General features: G+C 35.5%; 1 protein-coding gene across 1 annotated transcript; it reads left to right on the top strand.

The window, feature by feature from the left end:
- Positions 1–640: 640 nt before the first annotated feature.
- Positions 641–24,395, top strand: LOC111504834 (putative choline-phosphate cytidylyltransferase). Its single transcript, XM_023159541.2, has 4 exons — positions 641–973; positions 1,208–1,329; positions 14,838–15,063; positions 23,654–24,395. Exons 1-4 carry the CDS (start codon positions 967–969, stop codon positions 24,298–24,300), a joined length of 1,002 nt encoding a protein of 333 aa, XP_023015309.2. The 5' UTR covers positions 641–966; the 3' UTR covers positions 24,301–24,395.

Here is a 24,395-nt window from a genome sequence, read left to right as displayed (position 1 = left end):
TCAAGTTATGGACGTTTCTTCCCACTCGGGCGCATATGTCCAAGCTCCTCCTATCAATTTGACAGAAGCTTCGTCGGGAGGGAGGGGGCGCAGCGGTCTTGCTCGAAGCAATGCTGCCACCCCTTTTTTGTCACACTTTTAATAATAAAAAACACAGTACTTTTTTATTATCGCCTCCTGCTCAGGATACCTTTTGGTTTTATAACATATATATATTTATGCGTCGCCTCCTCATCGGGAAACCTTCGGATTTTTGACTTCACATACAAGGCCCCTTAATGTGGTTATCCGAATCACCCCCGGCCTGGATACTGGCGTGAATGAAGGGGCCCTTAAACTTCACTTTTCAAAAACTTTCACACATTTCAATATTCATTACAATGGACTATCACATCACAAAAAAGAGCCCCACAATAGCACATGGTATCCGCGTACCTTCTTTGTGGACGGACGTTATCAGCACGTTCGTCTACTACCACGGCCACCACGAGACTCCAAACTCCAACCGAGTCCAACCTAACACCTAACAAATGAAATAATCCTCCTGTGCCCTAGGTCTGTAAGATGAGTTTTAACGGTCTGGCAACGTTGCATAACGTAACTGACTGACTCATGACAAATGTGCCAATCGCAAATGGTTTTCGGCGATTTGGACTTATGAACTAGTGGAGTGACAGTATTATGATGACGTAAGGGGTATTCCGAGTTTTCTATCAAAAATATTGAATGGATCTTTCATTCTGGTTGCAACCATTCATCTTGATGGGTAAATAAGTTCTTCGCGTAATTGGTCTGGATGAGAGCATTTGCTAAACGGACTCAAAAATTACTCTTGTCACAAATCGCAGTTACAAAAAAAAATAGTGCCCAAAGTGCTTAAAACTGTTCTGACAACATCTTGCCAAATAAAATACTACGTGTCAATAAAATTGTGAACCCAAAATATTTTTCTACGGCATATTTTCAATGTTAGGTAAGTAAAAAAATTCAATTTTTTTGAAATCATTCGGTAATTAGATATATAGAGAAAGTAGACATTGAACTAATGAAAATTATAAATTGCCTCCCCTTTTACTTGTTATGTCTCATAATATAATGGGATAACAAGTATAGCTATTGTATTGCCATTGCTTATTATTATTCTGTTTGGCCTGATTTAGATTTTTTGCATTATTCCACAAAAAAATTGAAAGATCCTTTTTTTTAGATATTCAGTCTAGATTGAACAGCCACACAAGAACCACGATGTCCAGGAAAAGAACAAGAAGCCGTTCTGAAGAATTAATAACGTCACAGTCTCATGAGCATGATGTGCAACCCTTACAGATGGTAAGTTGAATTCTGGATTTTTAGGTTATGAAAAAGGCCGACAACATAGAAAGTGAATTCATTCAGTTAATAGGTCATTTAACATTACTAGTTTTTAGAAACAGGGTACATTACTAGTTTTTAGAAACAGGGTTTGGTAGTTTCTGAGTCAGAATGTTTCAATCTTTTTCAAGATCTTTATACAGCCATACTTCAAAGTCTGCTGTATCAGCCATTGAATAGTACTTTTTATGTCAGTTGAGATCCGGAATTATATTTTATAATTATTGTTATTATATTGTTATTCAAAAGGTTCCATAAGATGAATATTTTCAGTTTACCAGACAGTATTTTCCTAAAGAAATTATTCTGTTAAAGTCTCCTTTCTCAGCCATTAAAAGGTTTTGTTCATTTCAATTGAGAACTGTGGTAAAAACTGATAAATAGCTCAATAGTTATTCCATATTTCATTTCTGTCTGCAATAATGATCAGGAATTTCATCAGTATCGTTGAGTTCGGGTTAAACCGCGTCTTTAGTTTGTATTAGACGTTTCGGCTCCCATTTTGGAGCAATTTTCAAGAATTTGATGTGACTTGACGCTGGGACCTCAATCGTCCTACTTCCCTGGTCTCGTCATGAGTTCTCACTGAAGTCTCAATCTGCCTACTCCTTAGATTGAACTGAGGTGTCGATGGGTGTTCGGTGGCTTCCGCCGATATAAATACCACCGAGCTCTGTTAAAAAAATTAAGTGAATTTTAATTTTTCTAAAAAAAATATTTATTTATTCATCAATTTCTATTTTGTCCCCTCAGATATAAAACACTTGTGCCAGAGTTTTTTTCAATCCTCGAAGCAGTTCTGATATGCACTTTTTGGTATGTCCTTGACCTCTCTCAGTGATAAGGTTTTCATCTCCTCAATCGTCGCAAAACGCTGTCCTTTAATGGGTCTCTTAATCTTGGGAACAGGAAAAAGTCGCAGGTTGCCAAATCTGGTGAATACGGTGGCTGAGGCATAATTACGGTTTTGTTTTTGGCAAAAAATTTACGAACAAGCAACGACGAGTGAACAAGTGCATTATCGTGATGCAAAAGTCATGAATTGTTTTTCCGCAATATCAATTTCTTCACCTTCAAGATAATATTCCTTATTGACCTGATGCACTTCGCCATGGTAATCGAAAAAAAAAAAAACAGCAAAACTTTGATATTTGATCGAACTTGGGAGCTTTTCTGCTGTTGGCTCTCCTGGACTGTTGCATTGGGACGACTGGTCTTTGATTTCGATGTCATAACCATATACCCATGATTCGTCACCAGTTATGACCTTTTTAAGCAAATCTGGATCGCCGTTGACGAAGTCATTCAACAATTTCTGAGCGATGCTCATGCAACGGTTTTTTTTTTGACAAAAATCCGCAATTTTGTAAAGAACTTCGCTGCCATCCGCTTCATGCCCAAAATTTTCGAAAAAATTGCATGGCATGAGCCAACTGATGCCGACATCCTCAGTAACGGTTCTTATAGTGATTCGACGATTCTCCATAACTATTTTCTTAGCTTTCTCAACATTTTCATCGGTTGTTGATATGCTAGGGCGTCTAGGGCGGGCGTTGTCATCCACATCTTCTCGACCTTCTGTACCACTTGTAAACATTTTTCTGACTCAGAGTAAAATCACCAAAAAACTAAACATTTACACATATGTTCGAGACGAGTCTACCAACGTAAAAAATCGGTAATCGAATGTACGTAGCCCGCGAAATTTGAACATTCACCTTATTTTTTTTAACATATATCTACCATTTAGAAGGAAAACTACCAAAATGAAATTTTGGTGTAGTACCATGAAATATTGACCAGTTACTGCTTGTGAAATTATTATTTTTGATGTGAAAGATCTATAGCCGCACGTAAAATCGATTGCTGGCATGGCGACTCATACACTGGCGACGGGTCATCATGCGCAAGCGACTGTGCGATTCTTTTCCCACTGGTTCGGCGTTACGCTATCTCTCTCGCCACACTGATCTCGGAAACTATAGTGTATACAGTTGTGTTTACTACAGTGTACATAACCTGTGTTTTACCCAATAAAGAATTTTTTTAAATAATTAAAAATAAAATATGTCTGACAGTGATAATTTATAAAGTGAAAGTGAGCAGCCTCATGCAAAGAAAGCAAATCACACCATGATAAAATATCAAGGCATCAGTAAGTTAATTATATTTTTATATTTTATAAATAAACTGTGTATTTATTTGTGCATTAAACTCGCGTTCATTTAGTCTTTCTCTCTCTTGGCTTTCGATTGCGTTAATCATGACCTGCTATTAGGGAAATTGGAAAGATATGGTGTAAGAGGAGTTGCCCTAGATTTAATGAAATCCTATCTAGAAAATAGAGGGCAACATGTCAGTGTTGGAAACACTCTCAGTCAGTTGGCAACCATTAGGCAGGGTGTCCCACAGGGATCAATCCTTGGACCTATACTATTTTTGATATATGCAAATGACCTGATGAAATATTTTCAAGGATTGTCAACTATTCACACAGTAGCGTATGCAGATGACACACATTTCATAGTGAAGGAAATTGATGTAACGACCCTACAGGATAGAACCCAGGATGTACATAAACAAGTAAACATATGTGCAGAAAAAAATCACTTAACACTCAATACATCTAAAACTGTGATGATGAAGTTTAGAATTAGTAACTGGCCCGAACATTGTGTTATCCATGAAAATGGGGATCTGTCAATTGAATCTTGTACTTCTACAAAAATGTTAGGCGTCACTTTGGACTACAAACTCACATGGACTCCTCATATTGAGACCCTCTGTGTTAAATTGAGAAAAAACTGCTATGCTCTGAGATTCATGGCTAATTTTTGTAGTAAAGAGATTTTACTGAGTTTAAACTATGCGACCATAAACTGCCACTTGAGATATGGAATTTTGAATTGGGGTACCGGATCTGCTACTGAAAGAATATTTATTTTGCAAAAAAATGCAATAAGAATCATTGCCGGTATTGGTTGGAGAGAATCATGTAGAGATGCTTTTAAACCTCTTAAGATACTAACTGTTGCTGGTCTCTATATATAAGAATTGTGTATATACGTTTATAGAAACAAGCATAATACACCTTCCCAGCAACATAATTATCCAACTCGTTCTAGAGACAAACTGATGCCCAATATTCATAGAACAACTCTTTATCAGAAAACTTTTCTTTATCTTGGACCAAAAATGTTTAATAAATTAGAGGAATCAATTAAAATATCACCAAATCTTAACATTTATAAATCAAGACTGAAAAAGGCACTTATTGAAAAAAATTGCTACACACTTGACGAATTTTGAACTGTTTTTTTTTTATATTTTAATGACAAAATATCACAATTATGTGATAAAATTAACTTTTATTTATTTATAGTTATTTTTTCTACATAATCTGAGCCAAACAAATAATTATATGTATATACCTATAGGTATCATATTTTTAGATTATTGATTACTACAAACATTATACTCTGTAACGTGTCCTACCCTCAGATGTTTTCCTTGTCACTGTACGTATAACAATGTACTTTTTAACAAGAAAATAATAAAAAATTATTATTATTATTATTGAAATTTACACAATTTTCATAACATATAATATTTTTGAATTAATTGTTAATTAATTTTAATTCCTTTCTTATAAAAATTAATGCACTAAAACACTTGCTTGAAGAATAAATTTCATAAAGACTCACAAAATTGTATTTCAAAATCAGCTGATAGCGAGTAGGGCACGAATGTTTTTTTTATTTGTCATTAACAGGAACATCAAAAAATTAATTGATTAATCAATGTTCTAATAATGGTGGAGTTTATATTGAAACATTTATTATTGTTATTTATAATTTAAGATCTTCAGTAATATATTGCAATAACTAGCTAAGATTCTTGAGTTTACTGGTATATTAAAGCCATATTAATTTTTTTAAAATTATTATTGAAGTTTCACGTCTGCCAGGCGTCCTGTGACGGCTCACAATTTTTTTTTCTAACACCATCAATTTATTTTGAAACTAATGATTCCTTTGTGTATTGATTTTGCCAGTGCAAACTGTTGATCATAATCAAAACATTCAGAACATTGAATTATCAACTCATAATGAATTCCATCAAAACAAATTAGAAATTGTTATCAAATCATATATATCTGGGAAAGAGATGTTTTGGCTTTCTACTTTTAAAATATATCTCTCACAAATTTCAATATTTTCATATCAAATCTTATCACCGAAATGTGCATTATTATCGCAAATTTTAATTATCTATATAATCCTTACAAAATGAGTTTTCAAGTAGTAGAAGGTTGACTATTATGTTTCAATATCAATCATGATTGACCTTTTTGAATTTTCAGTTAGTAATTTTATTTAACTAGCAGATTACAATATTTGTCAAGAGTAAAATGAAATTTCATTTTAATTTTGTTTGCCATTTGAGATGAAATACTAATCAATTTGTCATAGTTTTATTCCTGGGATTCCAATAAGATTTCATAAATAATGTTTCATCTGATAATTAGGATACTTTTTCATAATCTCAGTAGTGTAATAAAGTGTAATTCCCAAATACCAGAACTGCAACACTATTTTCGACTTGAGTTTCACCAACACCGTTGTCGTCTTCAGGAGTGTTTTGTAGAAGTAGAAACATACATCGTCTCCTGAAACGCGCGTCGAAAATAGTGTTGCAGTTTTGTCTTTCTGGAGCATTAATTATTTTAAATTCTGTTTTGGTTCATATTTTTGTTCATTTTCACATAGTTGGTTAAAATAAACTTGTTATCTGCCAAAAGTATAGGTGTATGATGCATCTTTTGAGTTTTCCCATTTTTTCGTGAATTTGAAGAAGTGAATATGAACCTTAACTGTTAAAAATGTTTTTCAAATAATAAAATAAATTAAATTCAATAAAAGGATAGAGAATAATGATTGAGCCAGTTTTGAAAATATACCACACCTGGCAATCAAAATCAGATGAAAATGAAACTCGCCAGCTAATCGCTCCCAGGATTGAAATTTCAAAATACCCCTACATTTGCTAGTTTTACACTGGTCTTGGCCCCTAAAATTTAAAGAGTTGTTGGGATAATAAATGTTACTGATGGAAAATGAATGCATTTTACTATGTTGACTCTACTATTATGACACCTAAGAAATATTTAAATAGATGAATTATCAATTCTCATCACTCAGTCACTATATCTATACTAATATAAATGTGAACATTTGTGAGGATGGATGGATGTATATATGCATGTTTGTTGCTCTTTCACGCCTAAACGACTGAACGGATTCAGATGTAACTTTACATAAATACAGCTAATACATCAGAATAACATATAAGCTGCAATTTAAAGAGGTTTTATGTAATTTTGGTCATAATATAACAAGTAATAAGTAAGTCGGAAAAATTCTTGCTTCCTGAGAGCTACCTTGGCGTGCGCTGTCTATACCGTTACATTCAGATAATGTACCGTAATATTGTTCATCTTAAGTAGTTCTAAAAGTCCGTGATATCATATATGTACGTCTTATGTGGTAGCCACTTTGTCTTCAACACTAAGCAATTTGGAGGAATCGTTTAAAAGTTATCACGATAATATTAACGTGACGCAACGCAGAAGACATTACGCGTCGCGTCTACTGTAAGACAACGATGGACGAAGTGCGGGGGTAGAGGGGCGGTCTAAGCAATGAAGCGCCATCGCCGAGAACGCTACCCGAACGCGGGGACACGTGTGAGGGCAGACGTCGTTGACGGTTGTGTTGGTTCTGAAAAATTCCCAAAGCTATTTATGCAGTTGTCATTTTTTTATTACTGTATTTTTAAAGTAAAAATATAAATTACTAGCTGTTGCCCGCTCTAATACTGTATATATTTTTCAGGCGTGACTTTACACGCCTGAAGAAGCTTTTGTTTGGCGAAACACGTGTTGCGTTCCTGTAAAACTGTTTAGTGAAAATTTCACAATAGTGTGTTACTTGAATACAATGCTCAAACAAATAAAGTTGATGAAATGTAATGAACGAAACGTCGAATTGCAAATTAGTTTTTATCAGATTATAACAAATATGAAACAATATTGAAAGTTCCTCTACCTTTTTCTATATCATTCGGAATGGAGGCGGTGGAACCAAAAACAAAATTTCACAGTTTAGTTTTTGGCGAAGTTTTCAAAAATATCTACTGATATTCTCGATCTGAAAAGAGATTACTCTAGTTCTCCGAAATAGGAAACTTCGTCCATTTTAACTGACCTTGTAGGTCTTACCGTTTCCGAGATACCAACAGTGAGGTGAGCTAAAAAAAACGACCTTTACGTCAGGAATTCATTTATTCATAAGTGACGATCCTTTTTTTGTTGGGCCAACATGTGTAATGATGTAATGAGAAAAAAAAACCGATGTAAATGATGTTTCTGTACGAATAATCAATATTAATATACAGGTGCTTACTCATAATTTATTGATTGTTCAAAAATAATTATAGTTTAGTCACCTATAATCAATGGATTGTATGTAGTGACGCTGAAGTGTTATTTTGATGCCTCTATACAAACTCTAATTATCTTTTTTTTGTTAATTAACTTTAATTATTCCACATATCATTCAGAAATTTTATCAATATGCTTTTTTCATTTTCTTCACTTGGAATCTCATTTTTCGTATGATAAAGTTCTCATATATTTTTCAACAGCGAGTATTGGCTATTTATCACGAGTAGAATACTTTACTTCATAGGTGGATTCAGAACCTCTGTCATAAAATGAATTCATTGAAAAACAGTTTTTCCATATGAGAACAAAAAACTACGAATATTGCTTACCAAGCTAGCATCATCAGGAGATGACTGAAACTGTCATCTCCTGATGATGACACCTGATACACCAAAATACTAAATAAACTCGGTTCATTGGATGGTTCCACATAAAGAAACCCACAAGGGCAAATCTAGAGTTCTTGGTAAACTCCTGAAGCTAATAACGCAAAGAATTAAGGCTTACTATTTGTCATCACTTCAACAAATATAATTTTTTCTTGTTTTGATAAATGTCACATCAAAAATAAATCGCTTGACATGTTTCGGCCTTTTTGGGAAAAATGAAAACAATCCGCTTTATGCATTTTGTATTAATAAATGATACATTTCATAAGTTAACAAATTCAATTGAGTTATCCAGTAAGTACTAATTGAAACGCTTAGATGTCAATTATCACTTGTTGAATAATTCACTTATTCACTTGATTATTGTATCGCTAACGCTTTCGTGACCTATTGAACTGAGTCTTCAGGGTATACAATCGAAGTCAATGGGAACATTCTTCGAACCATTCCTTTTACCCCATGATAACTTACCTGCGGCTCTAATACACACTCGTTCTCAGAATTATCGCTTATTCATACCTTCGCTCTCAGTTTCGATATACAGACTAATTCCTTTAGTCCATGGTCCGCTCGTTCACAATATACAGAAGTTTTAGGGTTTAATCGATTTCTCAGGGGCATCGGTAGTGCTCCGGGGTTATTACTATCATTTTTTATCTTGAATCTTTATTAATAATAACCGACTTCATTTTCGATAACCAAATCAACTACCTTCAACATTTGAACAAAGCCAGAAAACACCGTTTATGATATTATAACAAATTGAGAAATTAACTGTCTTAAACAAATTTATTTCCAAAAATATTTCACTAATCACAAACTAATTTATTTACAACACTTAGCAACTAACGCTTAATTTATTTTCACCATTTGAATTTCTTGTTTAGCCGCTCGATTCACTTCCTGAACTGCCCTCTTGGGTCGGAAAAACGTGCTTATATCGGTAACGGACCTTTCTAGAAATCTGTAGTCGGTTCGGTGCTAGAGTTTTACCGGCGATTCCTGACTGCATTCTTTCGCGGTGATGGCATGTGTTTGTTCGCTGAGTCGGCCGGCATATCGGTCAGGGGCGGCTTCAGATTCGTTGCAATATATAATTTGATACAAATAAATTTTCTGGGCTATTTGCGGTTTTAATGGAATAGAGTGTGAGTTTTTAGTGACAGTGTGTAATAACGATACGTTACAGGTATTGCCATTGGTGTTAACTGTGATAAGGTAAACAGTTTTTTCTATTTACCTTTTATCAACTACATTAAGAACTGTATTTACTGTGGAGTTCGAGAGATTAACAGACTTTTTCCTCAGTAACTGATCATTAAATTTCAATTTTCCCAGAAAAAGATACTGACAATTTCACTTTTCATTTAATCGGTAGAGCAAAAACAGGGTACTTTTGAAAAATGCATGTATATAAATGTGATACTTGGTAACTTTGGTGTCAGTTTATAAGGAAATTGTTAGAAACATGGTACGAGGAAAATTTTGTGAATCAAGTCGGGTAACATTTTCAAGCAGCTGAAATTTCATAAAAAATATTTGATACACCACCGTGTTTAACAACTTTTTAATTGGTTTTCGATCAAGATACTGGAACACATTTTAAGAAAAATCAATGTTACATTCATTTTTATGAAATTTTGAAATCGCAAATCGGAAAAAAGAAGATTGTTATTTTGCTGGTGGGTAGAACTATTTGCATTGATTAATTAGATTTATCAGTTGTTGAATGTCAAATATCAAAGCAGGAAATCGTTTATCAGCCGGGAAATTTAATTTCTCCGAGTTGGTGCTGTGCATCCAAACCATATTCAACTGAAACATTCATGAAACTCGTTTCCCAGTTCCCTAGACAACACTGACCCCGACGAGATATAAGCTTGCAGATTGTTTTTATTTTTCATTTACTTGGCAATTTGTTTTGTTCATGAAGTCAGAATGTGGTAGAATTCGTATGTTGAAATGTCCTGAGTACGGAAAAGTTCCACCCAATTTGAGCCTCTTAATAAAAAATATAACCTGGAATATATTCATCTGATCCGATAATCAATGCGAGGTTATCAATAATCAATTTGTGGACAAACCTTACTATGAATGCAATTACGTACGTTTAAAGTTGAAACAATATGTTTCTTCACATCTTGGACTTTTGAGGAATAGCCTTCAAATCCAAGAAGATGACTAAGAAGAGGTTCGGTCGTCTTTCAGTGTTTTTAAAAATGATGGTATAAAATATTCATTTTTTCGAATGTATACTTAATCAATTAGTTGAAAATAGATCACATTTATCGATTTTTCTCAAGATAAATTACATATTGCGAAATAAGCGCCATTTGAATCAGTGCACTTTTACCAACGTAACACAAGTCGATTAATACCGTCAGCATTAAAATTGTGTGCTCGGGAGTCAATGAAGTCGACGAAGACCGTTTTGCCTGGTCCTGATCCTGGTCCTCCTTGGGCGTATGTTTTAAGAACAGTTGAATCCATGAATTTGTGGTTCAGCCTAGCACTACCTATGAAACCTATGGCGGGTCGAAACAGCGCTGTGTTGGGTTGGATTACGAATGATTACGTTTCAATTGCTTTCCTTACAGTGAGAGCTGCAGTAAAATACAGATGACGAATCTTGTTCGGAGGTCGATGTGGAAGCTTGGCTTTGCAATGGACCGCCTTGGGGAGCCTCGTGGATTGAGTCTTCTGTCAATTAAATATAGATAGCGAATTCGTAAGGGAAGATGTCATCGCCTTTACTTCCAATCTAATGTTATTTAATAATTTTTGGTTGTACTTTTTTGAAGAATGAGGAATGAAATCATTGAACAAGTCCTGATAAATTCCTTTTTTTTTTCGAGTCCTCACATGTGATAAAAAGTGGATCCGACAACTGTTCTTAAAACATAAGCCCAAGAAAGTAAAGGACATGACATGTAACCTTACGAAGACGTCATGGGATCGACAGAAGACTCAGTCCACGAATATCAAAGATAAGCTCTTTGCTATTACTGGATTGGCTTTTTATCGAGCCTATAGATGGCGTCTTCATTAGAAGAGCTTTCATCTTCTTTATTTTCTGAAGGAATTGAAAGAAATATTGAAAGCGTTAATAATACTGATATTTATTTAGTTGGATCATCTATAGATGACATTGAGTATGTCAAAACGTATACAAATACAAAATTAAAGATACAAACTCCGTGCACTTAGAGGCACAATATACAATTTACATAGATAATATAATATATAATAGTTAAAATCTAAAATAATCTATTTATGCAATAGTTATAATCTGTTATTTATGTAACAGCATCGTTATTAAAATCTTCCTGAAATGTTACACATGTACAGGGTTATAGATCAGGGTCATCACAAGTTATCATCCATATATTCTTTGAGAGAATAATAGGATTTATCCAGAAGGAACTCTTAGATTTGATAGTTATACTGGTTTAGAGCCAGATTTTGTATTGTAGTTGGAAGTTTATTGTACATTTTAATGGCCATAAGCCTGGGACATGATTCATATACATCTAATCTGTGTGTTGGCATTTCCAACTGTAGGGAATTTCTAGTATTATAATTCTTGTTACCATTAAGAGTAGGAAAACTAATTATATGCCATTTTACATATTTTAATATCTCATAAATGTATATACTTGTAACAGTCAATATTCTGAGATTTTGGAAGATGAGTTTGCAATTTGTCCTTCTAGTAACTCCTGCTATATATCTTATAGACCTTTTTTTGTATTCTGGAACAATCACTAGATGCTCCCCAGGCTATAATACCATAGGAAATGTTACAATGAAAGTATGCATGGTAGTACATTAATAAGAGTGATCTATTTACATTCCAGCGCAGTTGTTAAGACACAAAAATAATGATATTGAGGATATCTTTTTACAAATCGTATCAATATGCTTGTTCCATTTGAGAAGTCTGTTAACTTCAAACCCAAAAATTTTGTCTCCTCTTGTTGTTGAATTCATCCAATAATTGACGTTACCAGTAAACTGTGATCTGGAGTGATTCTTGAATAATTAAAACGTAAAAGCACAGTTTTTCTTTCATTTAACAAGAGACCATTGTCTGAGAACCACTTTTGGGTTGTTTTTATTTCATCAGATGCTTTATTAACTGTGGCTTTAATATTTTCCTGAGTTATCAATAAAGATGTGTCATCAGCATATATAACGAACTGATCACTATAAAAATCATTTACATATATTATATATAAGAGTGAACGTAATATAGAATCCCGAGGGAACAGTTCTTAGATTCTGTAGATTTTGTAACAGTACACTTCAGATTAGTTTTTTCACGGTTTGCATTTGAAAAATTTTCCCTAACTCTAACATCACGTTACATGTTGAATATGTTAATATTCCAGTTAGTATCACAATGTAGGTAGTTTGTTAGTAATGAACAGATCTAAACACATGCCGGTTTAAGAACGAAATGGAGATAAGATTAAGAATGTTCCGAGTCTTTGTGATGAAGATTTCTCAAAGCTTTTCTCTTGTGAGTTTTCTACAATAAAAAGTCCATTGTCTCAATCGCAGAACTCCATGCAAAGTCTTACTTACTCTGTCAAACCTATTTTCCGGGTTTTTGTCCGGCCGTGGTCTGCAGGGTTTTTTGTCTGCCTACAACACCGGCAGACAAGGCGATCAAGCAAGGAATGCTCTAGTTGTTAGTACATGCTACCAGCGGTAGATTTGCCCCCACAACACATGGTGGTAGTATGAACTATCAAATAGAGGACTTGCAGTGTTGCATCATCGTCTTTGATTATGTCTTCCGCAGTCGTGAAGATACTAACTCTTTTACTAACTTTACAGTCTTCGATGATCAATTTTTTCAGCAGTTCATTCATTGAACCACCAACTTCTCTATTTTTCGTTTGAACACTTATCGTCATTTCATAAGTTTAGACTTTCATTGTCTAATATAATATAAATTGATTTGAAATTCCTGAAAAAATATTAAAAAGGTTGACCGAAAATAACAATTTTATTTGAACAAAAAACTGAAATTACAAAGAAATAACATAAAACCAAACAAAACCAAAAAATTAAAAATAAAAATAAAAATTAAAAGATTTCAAACCAAGTTATGTCACTACGTTTCGATTGTTAGTATCCACAATCGTCTACGGGTGATAACTGGACTTATTTCTCCGAGATCCGACTATTTATAGGCCATTCGAGTGCTTTCACCTATCCTCTCTTCTCTCTCTCCGCTTCGTTGGTTTTTATCGGGAGATGACCGTTTGGCGAGAGTTGGTCGTTTTTCGTTTGATTAGAGGTTTCCATATGTTACGTATCTCTACGCTAGGTTGACTAAATGCATTTTTGGACAACATATACGCGGCTTCTTTGAATTTTTTCCTAAACCAGTGTTCCTCTTTGTGGATGATTTCAGCTTGAGCCCACTTGATATTATGTTGATGAGCCTAAACATGCTCTGCTATTCCCGATTTGTTGGTTTCTCCTCGCTGTGTGTGTTTCTTGTGCTCAGCAATGCGAACTTTCAATGGCCTCTTAGTTTCACCGATGTATGATTCTCCGCACTCGCAGGGTATCCGGTAAATGCAATCCTTGGAATCGCAGTCCGCGTTTGGTGGCCTGGTTTTCGTGAAGCTGTTACGGATAGTGTTCCCATATCTGAAGCAGGTCCTGATGTTATACTTGGACCCAATCCTTCGTATCGTTTCCGATAATGCTCTGATGTAGGGAAGTTGTGGAGGCTTCTCTTCCTTGTGGAGCTCTTGCTGTCTTCTAGCTAAAGCCTGTTCTATCATTACTCTGGAGTAACCATTCCGTTGAAGGTTGTTTTTGTTGATGCCTAGTCCCCTTTTGAGACCTTTCTTTGTATTACAGAGCCCGAAGGCACGGTCTAGTAGAGTCTTGATGATTCCTCTCTTAGTCGATTGATTGTGGTTGGATTTTTAGTTCAGAAGATTGAGAGGGTTTTCGATATACAGATGTTTCCTATTTAGTATCGGTCCACTTCACCAATACGTCTAAGAAGGGCAATTCGTTGTGGACTTCCTTTTTCATTGTGAAAGTGATGGAAGGACTTACGTTGTTGATGTGTTTCAGGAAAGTGTCTAGTTCTGCATTCCCATGGTTCCAAATTATGAAGGTGTTGTCTACGTATCACAACCAGACTCGGGGCTTCTTGCGTTGCAATGGGATCTTTTAATTTTCATTTTTCATTTTTTGTTAAATATAATTTTTAATTTTCAGCTTTTAATAATATTTCAATTTTTATTTTTTGGTTGTTGTTTGGTTTTATGTTATTTCTTTGTAATTTCAGTTTTATTGTTCAAATAAAATTGTTAATTTCGGTTAACCTTTTTAATATTTTTTAAGGAATTTCAAATCAATTTATATTATATTAGACAATGGAAGTCTGAATTGATGAAATACACCACGAAACATTGTCAACCACCTTCAAACAAACTTATCGTCATGATAGCCGGCCTGTCTTCATCATTTAAAAACGTCATCTTATTCACCCATATCGTTAACTTTTATTTGATTTTTTTTTTGTATTGATATTCCAGAGAAACTACACCCCCGCACCTTTTAGTGAGGACCCCGGACCGACGAAATTGCGCGAGGAATGTGATTACACTATAAAAATAACGCACACAATGGCAAAAACTGGTTCTGCGCCCAGACCAGTCAGGGTTTACGCCGATGGTGCGTTCGATCTGTTTCACCAGGGACATGCCAAGGTGTTGATGCAGGCCAAAAACGCATTTCCCAATGTTCATTTGATAGTAGGAGGTAGATATTTTTTTGTTTGCTAGGAAATTTGTGATTGGTAATGCCCGAGTCATAATGTGCATGCGTGCCATGGTTTTGAAAAAAAAAAGCTTCATGTCATCGGTTACTGCTATTTGTTGGGTAACAAAGGGGTGCTTAACAAAATGTGATGTCAAGCGATGATTGGTCCCATATATTACAAAGTAATATTCATTTTCATATCACATATTAATTCTTTACGAAAAGTTATACCCAAAGTGTGAAACATTCGATCGAATTCGAGAAAGATTTCATGTGGTGAGGAACATAATGTTACATCTACATGTATTTTTTTGTAAATAACTGACACGCTTCTCAATCAGTGCATTTTAAAACACCTCACGTACCTACTACACCTCATGAAGGGGCCTTACCCTTACATTTACTGTTCAAAATTCATCTTACTCTTCGTGTTTCTATCTGCATCGATACTGCATCTGACGAAGTCAACGATGTTCATATAGTAGATCCAATAGCAGGGGAGCCCACGATGCAAAATGGGGATTTACTCGAGCGTCATTGAGACATATTAGGCTGCAAACCTTAGATAATAATAAGAAAAATAATTTATATAATATATACCTTTTCATCGGCAGGGGAAGCGGCTATAGATTTTTAAATATGTAAAAAAATACTGTTGCATGGACGTACTCAAGCGCGTCAGATATTGATAGCATCAATGTCCTACGTATTTTTAATAATGCTGGTATGTTAATCTGATCATTTGCATGATGTGGGTGGTTGTCCGTAAGGGTTGAAAGTGAAAAGAAAAAAAAATTAATCGAACGCGTCAGATTTTCTGAGGGGGTGTTAAGTACAACAAAAAAAGCTCTCATTCAATAATCTGACGATTTCAATCTGACGCAAATTCGCGGCCATTATTATAATGTGCAAAAAAATTTGCCATTTTGAAATACTCAAGCACGTCAGATTAAGATATATATGGTTCATCTTTATGTTTTAGACGTGCTGTCTAATAATCTGACGATTATCTAGAGGGATTCGCTTAATCTGACAAAAACAATATTTTTTTTTATTTTTTTTTAATTCATTGAACTTAATTGCTCAGGAAATACCATGCAAATAAATAAGTGTTATGTTTCTTAAGTAGAATACTTGTATTTGTAAGAAAATAATTTTTTAAAAATGCTCAAAACATTTAATTTTTTATAATTGATTAATTAATGAAGAAAAGAGAAATTAAACTTTCTATGTTTTTACCACTTTTATTTGTAACTAACGTTACTGCAGTTTCGTCCTATAAGGACATTTTCAAACTTATACAACATATAAGTTTGAAAATGTCCTTATAGGACGAAACTGCAGTAACGTTAGTTACAAATAAAAGTGGTAAAAAACATAGAAAGTTGCCTCTTTGCTGCTTCAAAATCTTTGTCTTATATTGTGGCCATTTCACATACTTTCGGTTCACTTTCATGGAAAATTACAATCGAGTCGATTTGTAATTTCACAACGAGGTATTTACGATTTGAGCCAATTCGCACTAACAAATAGTATAAAAGTTAAAAATGTATTCAAAAGAGAGGTAGTTGAATAATCAATGAGCTGCCACAATTTTCCTTACAGTTTTTTCCACGTTTCTGGTTAGATTATAACTTCCAGATTGAATAGTCATGCTTTCACTCGTATAATGCCTTGAAACAAATAAAAAAATTATAAAGTAACTTGAAATTCTCTTGTAATGACCTTGACCTTGATACATGAATGGATTTGTTATAATATATTTGGATCTGTGTTTTATGAATCATGCTATGACTTCAATTTCAATAATGTTTCACTATTTCAAAAAGTAACAGAGATCGTTCATAACATAACTACAAAAATGCTGTCTTATCATTCAAATGCAACAGACCAAGTAAACACGAATATTATTATTCGGCCTTGAAGGTTTGTGTTTTGGCGAATTTACTGGGTTATTGAATTTCCAACAAATCTTGGATTCCCTGTTAGTTTATACGTATTATAACTGAGTTGTAGGGAACTGAATAATACTTCAAACTTTTTAAAAAAGTTTTGAATATTTTTGTATGCCAACAGTTTAAAAAAATAATGCCCGAGGTTTCTCCTACTTATTGTGATCATTCATTCCAAGTCTCTAGAATACATTTGCCGATTCATGGACCTATTAAGTTTGTGTACCACTTTCAACAATGTATTAGCTGTTCTAGTTTCTACATGTCCTTTGTTCGATGCTAAGCTTGTCGCTCACTTGTCCAGCTACAACCAGCATACTGACGGTGCTGTTTGTTCGATTTCAAGGTAATTGACACTTGACATCGAACGGTGACAGAAACATGTCTATCACTAGCAGTTCTGGCGGAGAAGTCATCATTATAGTGGCCGCATTATTGAATGTAGAAGAAAATAGTCACAAAAAAGAATGTTGTGGGTCCATCCCATTGATCGAATGAGGGCAAATCTGGGAGAGTTTTATCATCTTTTCATCGATCTGAAAGAGGAGGAGAAATTTTTCCAGTATTTCCGAATGACTCCCGGCAAATTTTTAGAACTTCTGGATATTCTAGAGTCTGCCTTAACAATCACCTCAATTTTTCCTCGTCCATTTTCATAGGTACCGTCTGACACCGTGCTGTCAACTGATGGAATAGCAAAATGGAAAGACAGAAACTTCCCAGACACTTTTGGAGAAGTTGATGCTGGCAAGCGCTGACCGGCGACGCGCTCACTTGGCCAGTCCGTCACAACACGTACCGTTATTTGCCGGACAGGATCGGAGAGCTGGAATCCTTTCCGGCGGCGGACGCTCTTGGCTGTGCCGTGCCGGGCTAGTGGGCGGTTGTCCATTCATTTTCATTGTTCCAATCCCATCCGTATTTTGACTGGACGGGCCGTGCTGTGCTGTGCCGGACAAGTGGACGATAAACTTTAACCATATTTTTCATAATTTGTTCTTTCTATGTGTTTTCTACAACCCTATTTTGTACAAATGTCTTATAAATGAACAGTGTTTGGTGAGTAATCCTGTTATTCTGCGTCGATCCTTGTTACGTTGAAAAAAAAAGTTGTGAAGATAATTTTTTCTTCTATAGCTTCTTTACAAAAATTTTTCCGTGGGAAATTAAATGATGACCAAAAGTGGAACCTCTGGAGTAGATTAAACCCGAAACAAGCACTGCTCCCAAATACCAGAACTGCGATACTATTTTCAACACAGTGATTCATATAACGGTAAACAATGGGCTGTTTGGGACCTTTGTCGATGTTCATAGTTCTCATGTTCGCTTTGCCAATTCCAAACCTTCGAGAGCATCTGAAAATGTAGTGTCATATACCGACAATTTTGAACAGAGTTCATTCATTCTTTGGCAGATCTCTAAAGCATGTTGAGCGACACATCTTTTTGTGTTGTCTGAAATGGGTTATAAGTTACGTGTTCTTTGAAACGAGTTTCAATAGGTCACTTAATCTGACCAATACAAATATATTGATAAATTCTGTCGCCTCAACACCTCTTGGAGAACGGCTATAAAATAAATGAACACTGTCTAAAATTGTTGAGATCGGTAGACTTTTGGATGGTCTCGAAAGTCTGTAAATGGTGTGTGGCATGAGAACTACGAACAGTGACTAAGATCATATTCCAAATAGCCCATATTTTACCTTTATATAAATCACTCTGTTGGAAATTGCTGGGGACTTCTACGAGAAAATTTCACGCCAATTTCTGCCCAAAATCATTGATGGGTGTCTAAAAAGTGGAAGTGTAGACCGTTGAATTGATTAAGGCTTTCGCGGACGAGGTTTTCAGTGTTAAGCTTGTCGCCCACTTGTCCGGCACAGCACGGCCCGTCCCGTCAAAATACGTATAGGATTTGAAAAATGAAAATGAATGGACAATCGCCTACTAGCCCGGCACGGCACAGCCAAGACCGTCCGCCGCCGGAAAATATTCCAGCTCTCCGATCCTGTCCGGCAAATAACGGTACGTGCTGTGACGGACTGGCCAAGTGGGCGCGTCGCCGGCAAGCGCTTGCCAGCATCAACTCGTCCAAACATGCCTGGGAAGTTTTTGTCACTCTGTTTTGCTATTTCATCAGTTGACAGCACGGTGACAGACGGTACCTATGAGAATGGACGAGAAAAAATTGAGTTGCTTGTTGAAGCAGCCTCTAGAATATCCAGAATTTCTAAAAATGTTCCTGGAGTCATTCGGAAATACTGGAAAACTTTCTCCTTGTCTTCTTTCAGGTTGTTGAGAAGATGATGAAACTTTTCCAGACGTTCCCTCTTTTGATTAATGGGATGTGCCACATCCTTCTTTTTTTGTGACTATTTTCTTCTTCATTCAATAATGCGGCCACAATAAAGACCTCTTCTTCGTCAGAACTGCTAGTGATAGACATTTTTCTGTCACCGCTCGATGTCAACTGAAATTTACTTGAAATCGAACAAACAGCACCTTCATTATGCTGGTTGTAGCTGGACAATGGGGAATGTTCCTCAATTTGGGTTATTACAGAAAATGCAAGTTTGAACAAAATAAAGTTGAGTTTAATTCATGAATTTTTCAAATTCACTTCGAAAAGTATTCAAATTGATGTTTCAAATGTTGGGTTTTGATTTTGAAAGGGATTTGTTTCTAATTCACATATTGGTAACAGCGTCTATATCAAGTTGAAATAATTTATACGTACCTAGATATTCTACTTTAAAAAAGGAAAATTATCTTTATAAATCAACAATTAAGGCAAAATATAAATTATAGTTCAATACCACCTCCACAAGCCACATAAACAACAATTGTTTTGTTATTTATTTATATAGAGGACGATAGGTTGGGTGCACAAAATGTCATATGTCACAGAATGTCTCGGAACTCGGAACATAAGTAAACAGAACAGCACGCCTCTGAAATATGTCATCTTTGTTTGTCTCACACAGGTAACAGATTCATTGCCCTTTATTAGCTATAACCGATGTTGCCAAATGGTGAAATAGAAACGAATCCCTTTAAATGTTGAATGCATTATTTCATTCCTCTTTTTTAAGTATTTAAATAATTTTTTAAAGAAAAAGGTTGAAATCATAATTTTAAAATGCGTTGTTTTAGAGCTCTTTTTTATGAAAACTACTTGATTTTCTTCAGGAACATTCCTCATTGGGCGATGATACTTCCCGTTGCCATCAGGAGACGGACAGCGCCGTGCTGTGCTGTGCCGGACAAGTGGGCGACAAGCTTCTCTATCTTCATTCGTGTTTGAAGGTCGTCGTAGTTTGGAACTGCATCCTAACGTTCGCCAGCACGAGTGGCTGACTTCTTCATAGGTTTATTCATCTTGATGTTTCGCCGATGATGGATGCTGTTTCAAACTACGACGGCCTTCAAAACCGAATGAAGATGGTAACAATGTACCCTGTTAGATATGAATATGCTAGGTTCAGAAATACGAATCTCCTGAAGATACCAGCTTGTTTGGTAAAACGCTGTCCTGGTGTTTGTGAGCACATTCTGCTCTTTGTTTTCTTTGTCAGAATTACTATCACTGGTAAAGCAACTCATTTGCGGTGTATGTTTAGTATATCCAGAAAGTTTTAACAGAAATTCATGCATTTTCATAACCTTTAGTATATCCAGATCAGGAGTTACTACCACGTAGTAACGGCTATACCATCAATTATTTGATGGTATACACGAACGAGTCTCTGTGATCAGCTGTGATGGCGTCATGGCAACATCATTCAGAGTGGGGACGGAGTGAGAGAGTAATAGATAGAGAAAACTGAATAGAGGTATAGAAACTCGGAGAGGGAAATATAGGTATCACACAGCTGCACGCATTAAACTTTATCGACGAATTTTGGTTATTTCGGCTTGCGGAAATCGTCAGATTATATATTTTTCGTTATCCTTGAATTATTTTCTTCAAAACGAAAAAAATTAGCTACGCTCGAGAATGTCGAAATGACGTAATTTTTTTACAACTTTGCTGCCCTCCCCTTTCTTTACGTCACTCTCAAATTGTCAGATTACCGGAATATACACTTTTTAGCAGGTAATTAACTCACCCTACCTTAATCTGACGCGCTCGAGAATTTCTGATGATCATTTTTTTTTTTACTAATCTGATCCTTTATCCCTCACAGGCGGCCTTATATATGGGGCTCATATTTGGTGGAGGTACTTAACCGGGTACAAGGTATCCCCCTGTATATTAATCTGCCGCGCTTTAGTAAATCCCGAAATCCCCGCTTGGGCTCCTTCCTCTATTACCACATTAGAATAAATCGAGTTCGTCTTCACTTATCGCAAAAAAATTCCATAGATTACTCTCTGTACAATATTTTGCCCCAAGATTTCAAAGAACTCAGTCTGAATACTTACAAGAGAAAATTTAAAAATTATTTGTTGAGGCATTGCTTCTATTCTGTGAGAGATGACTTCAGAACACATTTTTTTGGTAACACACAAGTCAGTATTTCTTTTTGATTTTCAGAGTTTTTATATATGTGATTGTTGTTATTTGCTTGTAAATTTTAATTGTAAACCTACACATGACTTGCTGCAAACATATAATATTATGTAGGTAACGTAGTTAAATAAATATCATTATTATTATTATACTCAATACTCACTGATATGAGTTGTGAAAATATAATTTCAATAAACTAAATAACTTCTGAGAATTATTTTAAACATAATTAAGATACTGTCATCTCGTCTATTTTTGGAATATGTTACTTTAAGATTCTGAATAAGCAAACAACGTTTTGGCTGTTTATTACGGCTTGATATTCAGACAAACATAAAATCATTCCCAGAGGAAATTTCCTTTAATACAATCTTCAAAATAGTCTGTTTACTCTGTGCTAGTATTTTTTTAATGCAGTAGAGTGCGAATACTATTGTTATTCTGAAAGATCTATTTTGAGAAATCAGTGAATGATTTATAAATAATACGATAGGTGGTATGATGTAGGGTTTGCCGATGAACTGTGGCGTGAGGATCACAGCATATTTGACGTCACATAATGGAGGGGCAAAAACGTGCAGAAACCGTTGATTACTGAACAAATCATTTTAGAATGATTGTGCAAAACTATAATCATTTTCTACGGAAGTGAAATTGATATTCAGTGTTCGTTTTTTCATCCTTAAATCAAATGTGAAGGTTTAGCTACACTGTCTGTTCAAAAAATAAGGTGAAATATAATTTTTCCCAAAAAATGTTCGTTCATGCATCAATTAATATTTTATTCCCTTCAAAGAAGTCCTCTTCAGTTATAATACGCGTGTGCTTCGAAGCAGTTCTGATCTGCATTTTTTGGTATGTCCTTGAGCCCTCTCGGCATTCGGTTTTATGTCGTCAATCATCCTTTCATGTGTCTACTTGAGTTCCCTCACCCATTGGTTTTATCTCCTCAATCGTCGCAAAACGCCGTCCTTTCATGGGTCTCTTCAATCTTGAGAACAGGAAAAAGTCGCAGGGTGCCAAATCTGGGGAATACGGTGGCTAAGGCATGATTACGGTGTTGGCCAAATGATTATAAACAATAAATGACGAGTGATGAGCAGCTGCGTTATCGTGATGCGAAAGCCATGAATTGTTTTCCATAATACCCAACATTTTCTTCATATTGCTTCTCGCAAGCGGCGCGTGACTGCATGAAAATAATAATGATGATAACTTTATTCGTCTTTTCGATCATTTACATGATATAAGACATGTCATAAATAAAAAATGTAAAAATTATTTTAAAAAATGATGATGGTCCACGGTATAACATAGATCGAACACTTAAGACAGAAATGTAGTGCGTTTACGCAGCTATTTTTATCAAGTACTCTCTTGGTTTTTTCTCATTTTGTCTTCAATCGAGGACCGCCTGCCCGGTACTGACGATGCCCAATAGGCTGAAACAGCTGTATACCGGTGGCTCTTAAATTGAAATCAATATGGGAATGACCAAAAAGTACTTATCTTTTTGTTTTTAATTTTCATGGAATTATTTTCCAGCAGCTTGACTGCATTAACCTTTCTAGACGTCATATATATATATATATATATATATATATATATATATATATATATATATATATATATATATATGATAGTTCTAATTAATCTTTTCTGAACAATACAAACACGTATTGCCCCCAAAAAAGAACCCCACATTGATATATTTTGAGTCATGAATAGTAAACAGTCCTGACACCATATGAACTAAGCATGGGGCTCCCAAGACAAGATTTACGAGAGTTGGATGATGTTGAGTTACATTGTTTTCCTTAACGCGAAGCTTAAATGGACTGCTTTACTTTCATTCAGTTTTAGTTGATTCTATAACACCAAGAAATCATGTCATCCATGACATGACCATGGTCAGCAATTTGAGAAAACATATTGAAACCGTGACCATATTTTCTGAATAATAAATAAAATTTGAAACAATTCATCAATTTCTTATCACCAGCTAGAATTTGAAAAAGTTAATCAAAAGAGGGTTATCGAGGAAATCTTATTGAATAAACATTGACATATATCTGCGTGTTCGAACTGCAAGCAGGATATTAATCTGACCGAAATTTCAGTATGCAGCGACAGGCTGATCAACAAGCACAAGGGTCGGACCGTCCTAAAGGAAGAAGAGCGGTACAACGCTGTTCAACACTGCCGGTACGTAGACGAGGTGCTACGCGACGCCCCCTGGTCCTATTCCGACGAATTTCTGGAGAAGAACAAAATCGACTTTGTCGCCCACGACGACATACCGTACGCGTGCGGAGACACTGAAGATATCTACGCCGATTTGAAGAAACGCGGAATGTTCCTGGCTACGCAGAGGACGGAAGGAGTGTCTACGTCCGACATTGTGGCCAGGATCGTCCGGGACTACGACGTCTACGTCAGACGGAATCTAGCCAGAGGATACTCGGCCAAAGATCTCAACGTTTCGTTCCTGAAGGAGAAGAAGTTCAGGTTGCAGAACAAGATGCACGAGCTGAAGCATAAAGGGAAGAACCTGATCGACTCGATCGGCGAAAGAACCGACGGGGTTATCTCTCTTTGGGAGGGGAAATCTAGGGAGATCGTCGATAGCTTTCTTTTGTATTTCTTTCAGAAACCGATGATAATGTGGAACAATTCCAAAGATAGGATTATGAACGCTATTGCTTCCGACCATTCCTCTAGCGAAGACGAAGAAAAGGTGCCTGCCAAAAGAAACAGGGTCAAGTAAAATGAAGGAAATATTATGTTGTTTCAAAATGTATGTCCTGTTCAAGAATTATTTATTTATATTATATTTTCATAATATATTGAACAGTTTTTTCA

This window comes from Leptinotarsa decemlineata, unplaced genomic scaffold (genome assembly GCF_025532065.1).
Source record: "Leptinotarsa decemlineata unplaced genomic scaffold, Ldec_3_MD MMD2_tig00026354_RagTag_RagTag, whole genome shotgun sequence".
Classification (NCBI taxonomy): Eukaryota; Metazoa; Arthropoda; class Insecta; order Coleoptera; family Chrysomelidae; genus Leptinotarsa; species Leptinotarsa decemlineata.
Note: the sequence above shows the minus strand (reverse complement) of the source record. Positions and strands in the feature narration are given on the sequence as shown.